This window comes from Sinocyclocheilus anshuiensis, unplaced genomic scaffold (genome assembly GCF_001515605.1).
Source record: "Sinocyclocheilus anshuiensis isolate Anshui unplaced genomic scaffold, SAMN03320099.WGS_v1.1 scaffold446, whole genome shotgun sequence".
Classification (NCBI taxonomy): domain Eukaryota; kingdom Metazoa; phylum Chordata; class Actinopteri; order Cypriniformes; family Cyprinidae; genus Sinocyclocheilus; species Sinocyclocheilus anshuiensis.
The window spans coordinates 1466762-1476869 of NW_015544247.1; the positions used below are offsets into that span (position 1 = coordinate 1466762).

The following is a 10108-nucleotide window of genomic DNA, read 5'->3' on the forward strand; positions in this document are numbered from 1 at the left end:
TTCACGAAAGGAGCCACGGATGGTCCACTCATATGACAGACACACCGAGACAACAACGTCCAAATTTACGCGGCCACAGATCCGTCCTCGCTTCTCAAACAGGCTACAACGGCCGTAGGATCAAATCGGGTCATTTTGACATCGGAATGTTCCAAAAACGACTCGGTTGAGGTACACGAAAAGGTAGAAGCCGCCACTATGGCAGGGTGCTGTTGATGTTAAGTCTAGTGACTGGAAAGCCCCCTTGGTCTGACTTCCTCAGGAAATCCCCGTCATGAAAAAAATCGTAGCTGGTTGTAAAAGGACGCCATAGCGAAAGAATAGGCTGCGGTGTGGCGTCTGGCCGCTGGGTGGAGCCAAAGCTCATGCCAATCCGTGATAGAATCGCTTTTACTTCAGCTGCTCTTATCCACGTGTTTCTAATAGGTGATGAACTTTGAGATGCATGCATTACTGTTCAAATCTTCTGACATATCGAGTAAGTTGAAGGAGTCTAAACTGATTCTGTTCTAGGACACCTGTACGACACTTGTGATTACTTTTGATGGAACAAATTATTTTGTTGTTGTTTTGTGTGTGTGTGTGACAAGCCACTATATGGATGAATATATTAACAAAATAATGACAAACACAACTAAACTACTAAAATGCTAAAACTAAAAAAAACTAAACAGATAACGTAAAAATAATAAAAAACTAATTCAAAACTGTAATAAAAACTTGGTATCTCAGTGATACTAAAATAGCATCGATGTACTGTACTATTCACATTTTTATTACTATTATTAAATTCCTAGTGATACTAAAATAACAGCATCGATGTACTGTACTATTCACATTTTTATTACTATTATTAAATTCCTCAAATTATAGGTGTTTTTTATTATATCAATACAATTACTACAATATTTTATTACAAGTATCAACATCAACAAATATTTTTCCTTTGCATCATGGCAATGACTTTTTTCACATTACAGTGAGAACTCTGAATGGAAATACACTGAATTGTTGTAACAATATCATACAATGTAAATAAATCTTAATTTTCTTCATGCAAATGTTTTTTTTCTTCAATCTGTGGTAAAATACAACCCAGAGTTGTTGTTGTTGTTTGTTAAATTCATACATTTTTGCCAAGTCCTTTATTACTGAGATCCACCAATAGTCTTCCAAGCTTCTCATCACAAATAAAAATGGTAGCACTTTAGATTAGGGAACAATATTCACTATTAACTAGGTGCTTATTAGCATGCATATTTTGCATGCTAATAATGCATACATATTGCCTAATTCTGCATGACTGCATTGTAAATCCCTTAACGCTACCCAATACCTAAACATAACTACTACAACAACTATCAATAAGCAGCAAGTAAGAGTTTATTGAGGGAAAACACTAGTATATAACATATAAAGACAATACAGTGAAAATGTGTTACCACTGCAATTTAATATTGAAAATTAATGGCCTAAATATAACAAAATGTGATGTACAGAGGTTGAATAACACTCAATGCATTTGACAGTATAAATCCCTTAAGTTTATTATGACTAATGTGACAAACTGATTACATATACGGGCCAGTCTATGACCAAATTAGCTCCCACCCACACACGCAGACACACAGAACTTCACCCCAACCGTGTACATGTTATCTGCACGCATAATAAGTTTAAAAAGGAGTTCACACATGTATGGTACCATTACAGTTATTAGAGGGAAAAAGTTGGTCGAAACAAGTGAGAGTGTATGTATTTTAAATAACTTATTCCATTTTCAAATTAAACAAAAAACAAACAATATGAACCCATCTAACATTTATCTCCAAACACCATAATAAATTAGGATGTGTGGAAAAACACATACAAGCATGGAATAGTAGTAGAAATGTAGATGTGCTGCCATATTTTGAAATTCTTACCTACACATGGCGATCCATATACGTTTAGACACCCCTAAGAGGGTGAAAAGCTTGACCTTGGCATGAAGAAGAAACTGTTCATGCATGCAAAACACAGTTCGAAATGAGATTTAAAAAATCCGAGCAAGAACAAAAAATACCTCCCATTCTGTTACAACACTCTGCTGTGCCTGTTCTTACAGTCAACAGCTTCAGCCAAGAAACCTTTTGAGATAAAATGCATTTCAAAAACACCATGTACAAGGGTCCATGATTAAACAGTATATATATTACGACCTAATACTAAACCAACTCACTTAGACAATATAAGAGCTGCAAATCATCTCATTTTTAATAATATTAAAATTGGTATTAAAATTGTTTAAATTTCATCTACACTGGCATTTCACTGCATCTATACAGTGCAGTTCGTATAATTCACTTTTTATGCAAATAAATAGCTTAATCCAACCAGAGATCAACTAACCCCCCAAACTATTTTAAAATAGCAAATCATATAACTATAATATGCATATAATATGCTACAATAACAAAAAAGTAACTGGAAAGGGATGTTGGACTAGGACCAAGTCAAAGTCCTATGTTTATATCAAGAAAGAGAGATGGTCAAGTGACATTAAACTCCTTCAGACTCCTTAAGAGATCTTTCACGGTCACAATTCTCTGTCCAATGACGTTGGGATGGGTATATATATGGGTGTTTTATTCCCCCCACAACAGACCGATTACCATTTGTGGAGAATATAACTGTTGGAGCACCAGACTGGTAGAGACCAGACAAGATCTCTACTTCTGTTGGCAGTGATGATCCTAGTTCCGTAGAGTAGCTTGGTGAAGTTTGCGCTCCTATGCGGTAGCTTCTGTGAGAGTCCTGGGTTCAATAGGGGGGTGGGAGTTGGAGGGACAGGGATGGGGGAGGAATGTCCATTACGAAGAGGCTTCACTTGAGGCAACTGAAGCCTTAATGCGTCTTACGCACAGCTGCGATATTAACTGATCTGAGCTCGTCTGACCGCTGTTGGAGAACTCACGAAACTGAAGGGTTCTGTGTTTCCATTGCCGTTGGTTCCTGAAAATGATGATTTGATGATTATTCTCGAATGACATTGATAAACCAAAACCAGATGCAGGAAAAAATACTTCAATTAGACTGAGAATTTCCAGCCTGACTGGAATCTAAAGCCACATTTTGGTGGAAAAGCCCATTAACTAAGAGGTACTGATGGGAAACTGACCTCTGCCTGGTTTTCTGAAGGCCCCGGGGTGGTTCCCTCTTCGGATGACACCTCCATCTTCTCTTCATCTAAACCCTTCCGTCCCTCCACACCGTGCTCAGCTTCCCATTCCTGCAGTACCTCATCCAGGTTGAAGCGACGCCGGTAATTCACAAAGAAGTTTTTCACTTGAACCACTGACTTGTTGCCGATCACATCAGAAATGGCTTGGAAATCCCGCCCGTACTTCCTTATAGCTGAGAGAGGAAACCAACGATTGTCCAGAATTTCATTACTTAAAACTTGCCATTTAAATAATCACTCATTATCCAGTAAGCCCCGCAAACATGTGAGAAATGTGGCCAAATATAGGCAAAATACCTTGTACTGCAAGCAGCTGCTCTTCTGTGGTCCAGCGGGTATTAAATTTCTGATTAGCCTGAGGAAAACAAAGCACATTTACTGCATATCCTTTTGTGAATAAAATGCATAAAAATGGTAAAAATGGCCCTCTATGAAATAATTGTGGTGGAAAGTAGTTCTAAATAATATTATTACCTCAGATGGCCTAAACTCATCCACACCTGTGTCCAGCTTTTCTCGGAGGGCACTATTGTGCTGTTTAGTGCTCTGAATCTGTAAAAAGAGGTTATTTTTCAAACTTTTCAGTTTTAGACTGTCACATACTTCAAAACTACATTGCTCTCTGTCAGATTTACATCTAGTTCTACCAATAGTCTCACTGAGATGAAAGTGATAAAGAAGTGACTAAGAAGTAATAAAACGCTAACCTGTCGTTTTATGGCAATGACCTCCATATCCAGCTGTCTCAGAACACTAACTGCAGCCGGGCCGCTGCTAGACATTGCCGCCACATCATCAGAGTTTAAATGCATTCCTTTAGGAGGTTTCTTCTTTGCCCTGTGTAGGTTCCTCCCAGCAAGTCCCTGTACTTCTTTCTTAACATGCATTGACTTTTCTGCAAGATTTGCTGGCTGTACAAAAACAGCGAAAACAGAGCTATTTAAATCGGTGACTGATTTAAATTGTGTTTATTGATGTAGATTTACTACTTATGTACAGTCAATGAGCATTCCATATTAACAAAACAATAGATTTAAAAAACATTACATTTACATTTAATCATTTAGCAGACGCTTTTATCCAAAGTGACTTAAAAATGAGGACAATAGAAGCAATCAAACCAACAAAAGAGCAACAATATATAAGTGCTGTGACAAGTCCCGGTTAGTCTAACAGTACATTCAGCAAGTTTTATATATATATATATATATATATATATATATATATATATATATATATATATATATATATATATATATATATATATATATATAAATACAAAGAATAAAAAGTAGATAGAAAATAGAATAGAGCTAGTGTTAGAGGGTCAAGTTATTAGTATTTATTTATTTTTTTTACAATAATTAAAAAGAGAACACGCAGATAGTATAGAAAAAGAACAGAGAACGCTAGTAGATGGTCAAGTTTTTTTCTTTTAATAAATAAAAAGAAAACAAGTAGATAGAATAGAAATAGAAATATATAGAAATACATATTTAGTACTGTACCTTCTGCACAACTGTAGGTTTTGAATCTTGTTTCTCAGGTCCAGGCGTAACCTTAAAAGAGAACAAATATTTTTTTATGGAGGTAGATGGTTTATAAGTTAAGTGTAGCAGCACTGACAAAAGTTAATATATCCAAATAAAATAAAATATAAAAAATGAAAAGTTCAAAGATAAATGCAAAAAAAAAAAAAATTACATTAATAATAAAATATGGTAACACTATTTTATTTGTCCTTGTCACGTTACATTTACTTACTATAGTATTAACAATAAATTATGCATAATTACATACAACTAACCAAGCCCTCATCTTAACACTAACCATATAGTAAGTACATGTAGTTAATTACTATTACTCAGTGCTTAAATGTACAATTACGCTGTAAGAAGGCCATCGTAAAATAAAGTATAACCTAAAGTATTAATAGGATTTTATTTAATATATAGTTTTATTTTAATTTAAAAGAATCATCTAATGTTAATGCACAACTGAAAAGTTGTAAAAATGTGCAGAAAAAAATGTCCATTTATATTACCTCTTTCTTCTCATCCTTATTTGGCTCCAATTCTGCATCCCCTGGAGAGATGCAATTATTTTCTTCTCCATCATCACTACATGGAAAAAAAGGATTAAAAGTTTCAAATATGACATTTCCTTTTCAACAATGGCAACATATTCTAAAAATAGATCATGCTAGCATTCCATGACAGCACAACTCATCTTTGATCAAGACTTTTAAAACCAAAGAAAACACAAAAGGAGACAGCAAAAATCCTATTAATAACTTCATGCCATAGCTGACCTCTCCTCTCTGTCTCTCTTCTGTTTGCGCGCATGGCGGTCCATCACACTCGTTTTACTGCGCGTTTTCTTCCACGAGTAATAGAATCTAACCAAGCTTGCAATTGACTTGTCTGGAAGCTGGAACAAAAAAAAAACTTGTTTGTAATCAAACACATAAGTGATGGAAACATCTGACATACCATAAGGATACATCATTATTCATGATCAAAGCTGACACCGATCCATTTGTAACAGTCAAAGTGTTCAAATGTAGGACTTGACAGAACCCATTTGGTCTTTATATGCACCAGTGACTGTCCATTAATGAGCTGGATTTCTGAGGCTCCTTATGATTGGTTGTCACTTCAATACATGAAGATGCTGCTTCTTTCAATTGCATGTTTTATTTTAATGTTGAGAGTGGTTTCAGTCATCTCACTCACCATCTGCTGGATGCGGTGAAACGTCTTTCCATGAAAGCTGAAACCCTGTTCAAACAGCACCTTGTCTTCAACTGTCCACTCATCTGGAAAAGGGGTGAAGTTGGGGAGATCTGCCAAAGATTTTTCAATGTTGTGTTTGTGCCAAAACAGCATGCCCAATGCCTGTTAAATACAGAAAGCCACATCATGAGACTCCAATGGAAAGAAACTTAAACTATTTGAAATGTCAGACTTTAAAAGACGACTTATGTTTGACACCGTGAAACTGTAACTACAAGGGACATTTAATTAATGCAGCAGGGCTCCAGACATTTCTCGACCATTTTTTTCTGCCAGTGTGACTAAATTTTGTGAGCGGTCGCACTGGCGCACCCACGTCATAAGCGCTGCCATTTCTGTTGCATATGAGGAACATCAAATGGCAAGCGCAACAAAAGCGTAACGAACCCACACTACTCATTTGAGCAGTGCAGCAAACTCGTCCGTGCTCAGAACAGGTTTACTCAGGAACCTGCGTTGATCTCACGACACTGTTACTGCACAGCGCTGCGAGATCCAGTGAGAAGCGTTTGAACTCGCCGCAGAATGAAAAAAAGTTGCTGCAAGATTAGGGATATGCCGGTATCAAATTTTCATGTTGCGATTAATTGCTCATGTTTTTATCACGGTATGCGGTATTATCACGATATTAAATTTAGTTGCAAAAAAAGTGGTCATAATACAGTATAACAGGTTTAATAACTTCTTTCTTATAACAAAAATAACTGATCATTTCAATACAATAAAGCAATACGCAAAAAAAAATGTATAAAAGTTAAACATTTTACACAGATTAAAGTGCAAAAGAATTATAAGACCAATAGGTATCACTTTACAATAAGATCTCATTAGTTAACCTTAATTAATGCATTGACATTCACAATGAACAATAGCTACGTTTGCAAAAATACAACTCTTAGTTCATGTTAGCTCAGTTGCAACTTTTGATTTTAAGATCATGTTATTAAATATTGGAATTACCTAAGATTAATGAATGTTTAGAAGAATTTTTCATTGGCAGTTTATGTTAACTAATGAATTAACTAATGTCAACTAATGAAGCCCTAATGTAAAGTGTGACCGAACAATAAAGAATCAAAACATGTTGTAGTCCAGATTAAAATGTAAAAAAGTTTGAAAATAAATAGCCTATTAAGTCTAAATATTTAAGTATTTGGCACTGTGATGAACACCATAGCGAATACACAAATCTGAATGGCTGTTTAAATACGTTTCAGAAACGGAATGTAGCGCAGCTGCTTTGTTTATGGGGTTTCCGGGGTAACGGCTGCATTTCTGCTGTCAGAGTGAATGTGCTTTCTTCCAGAGCGTCTCTCACGAGTTCCGCCATGAGCTTCTCATCCGTGCTTGTTTACATGAAAGAGCGCATGCGTCTTTGACGCAGTATACAGCGGTTGTGCATTGTAACCAGTTGATGGGAAAAGTGTTCTTAAAATGCATTCAAAATTCTGAATAATTTGAAATAAATAATTATTCTCGGTATTTTGAAGTGCCCACGATAACAATATCGTGCATATTCATTATTGTGATATATCGCATCACCGAATACCGGCACATGTCTATGCAATATCTAATGAGAAACATTCAAATTCTACACAGAATTCTGTTATAAACAGTTCAAACAGCACTTACGTAGAAAACCAGAAGTAGTAACACTAACCATAACCATGGTGTTGTGATTGAAATAGTCGAATTTCATTTCATTATGCATTTCAAGGTTTGTACCTTTTGAATGACTATTTAATTTATTTACACACTTTAAAACTCTAAAAATTATCCAATTTTATTTTATTTTTAAAGGGATGACAAAAATATACTTTGTGGTAAACAAACACTTATGTAAAATTTAAAATAAATTTTAAAAAGACATCAAATTACCACTATAACCAGCAGAGTGGCACTTATAGGCTTATTAGTCATTCATTTCTACTTTTTGCTTTGTTTTGAAATTATAAAATTACTATAATAAAATATCAAATCATCAAGAAATCAAATTTTGTAAAGGTTTTGCTCTTTTTTTGTGTATGTAGTAAGAAAAGTCACAAAGTGCCTTGAAAAACAAACTTCTCTGCGACTGAATCACACAAAGCAAGAGTGCTCCTTTTATAATCATTGAAGTTGTCTGTCAGTTCTGTATAATACTATAGAAGAATAATGGTACATTTAATAAGAGTAGAATGTGTTAATTTTCTTTATATAAAACAATATAAAAACAAAAATATATTTTCCTTTAGAAAAAAAAAATTAAACTTTCAAGTTCATCATTTTCAATGCAACAAATAAGCATAACTTTCAATCATAATCATTTTACCTGCTCCATATTGTACCCATGTTTTTCTTTGGCTATAGCAATGTACTCATCCACTGCAACAAACAAGGGAAAAATCATTAGAATATAACTCAAAATTAAATCATGTCTAAAACTAAAAACCCTTGAAATATACAGGTGCATCTCAATAAATTAGAATGTCGTGGAAAAGTTCATTTATTTCAGTAATTCAACTCAAATTGTGAAACTCATGTATTAAATCAATTCAATGCACACAGACTGAAGTAGTTTAAGTCTTTGGTTCTTTTAATTGTGATGATTTTGGCTCACATTTAACAAAAACCCACCAATTCACTATCTCAACAAATTAGAATATGGTGACATGCCAATCAGCTAATCAACTCAAACACCTGCAAAGGTTTCCTGAGCCTTCAAAATGGTCTTCTAATTTATTGAGATGCACCTGTAAACTTATTTCACATATAAAATAAATTTCTTTATAGACTGAATGACAAATATCTTATACAAAATATATTTCCTCCTATATTATAGCCTTCTCAGTGCTATTGCATGCCTGATTTATAGGAGACCTATTATGCCACTTTTTATAATATGTAATATACAGTGGTGTGAAAAAGTGTTGGCCCCCTTCCTGATTTCTTATTTTTTTGCATGTTTGTCAGATGAGTGGACCAAAATTCCTCCACAGCGCTGTAACAGACTCATTGCAAGTTATCGCAATCGCTTGATTGCATTTGTTGCTGCTAAGGTTTGCCCAACCATTTATTAGGTTTAGGGGGCAAACACTTTTTCACACAGGGCCATGTAGTTTTGGAATTTGTTTTCCCTTAATAATAAAAACCTTCATTTAAAAACTGCATGTTGTGTTTACTTGTGTTATCTTTGACTAATATTTAAATTTGTTTGATGATCTGAAACATTAAAGTGTGACAAACATGCAAAAAATAAGAAATCAGGAAGGGGGCCAACACTTTTTCACACCACTGTAAGTCTCAGGTGTCCCTAGAATGTGTCTGTGAAGTTTCAGCACAAAATACCCCACAGATTATTATATCATTTTAAAAATGCCTATTTTGAGTGGAAGCAGAAACATGTTTTCGTGCATGTCTCTTTAAATGCAAATGAGCTGCTGCGCCCCACCCCCTTTTCCAGAATAGGGCTGTGCCTTTACAGCTCATAGATACTCTGCTAAAAATGTGTTTGACTTTAAAGGGTTACTCCACCCCAAAATAAAAATGTTGTCATTAATCACTTACCCCCATGTCGTTGCAAACCCATAAAAGCTTTGTTCTTCTTCGGAACACAATTTAAGATATTTTGGATGAAAACCGGGAGGCTTGTGACTGTCCCATTGACTGCCAAGTAAATAACACTGTCAAGGCCCAGAAAAGTATGAAAGACATCGTCAAAATAGTCCATCTGCCATCAGTGGTTCAATCTGAATTTTATGAAATGACGAGAATACTTTTTGTATGCAAAGAAAACAAAAATAACGACTTTATTCAACAATTCGTCTCCTCCACGTCACCGTAGCGCCATTTTGGAGAGTATCTGTGTAAGCCGCACCACACGGATACGCTGTTTTCGTTCAAATCAAAGCGTAAATAAACGTAGAAAACGTATCGGTGTGGTGCGGCTGACACAGACAAGTAGAAAATTATACGCAGTTTGCGTTCAGTGGATACTCTCCAAAATGGTGCTACGGTGACGCAGAGGAGACAAATTGATGAATAAAGTCATTATTTTTGTTTTCTTTGCAAACAAAGTATTCTCGTCGCTTCATGAAATTCAGATTGATCT

General features: G+C 35.2%; 1 protein-coding gene across 1 annotated transcript in view; it reads right to left on the bottom strand.

The window, feature by feature from the left end:
- Positions 1-1474: 1474 nt before the first annotated feature.
- The window catches only part of LOC107697657 (REST corepressor 1-like), a 12875-nt gene continuing 4241 nt past the window's right edge, over positions 1475-10108 (bottom strand). Inside the window, exons 4-13 of the mRNA XM_016498458.1 lie at positions 8330-8382; positions 5959-6120; positions 5535-5653; positions 5268-5343; positions 4732-4782; positions 3931-4134; positions 3698-3775; positions 3521-3578; positions 3161-3396; positions 1475-2994 (exon numbers count right to left, since the gene is read on the bottom strand). Coding sequence (XP_016353944.1) covers positions 2953-2994; positions 3161-3396; positions 3521-3578; positions 3698-3775; positions 3931-4134; positions 4732-4782; positions 5268-5343; positions 5535-5653; positions 5959-6120; positions 8330-8382 — 1079 coding nt within the window. The 3' untranslated portion in view covers positions 1475-2952. The remainder of the gene's footprint in view (positions 2995-3160; positions 3397-3520; positions 3579-3697; positions 3776-3930; positions 4135-4731; positions 4783-5267; positions 5344-5534; positions 5654-5958; positions 6121-8329; positions 8383-10108) is intronic.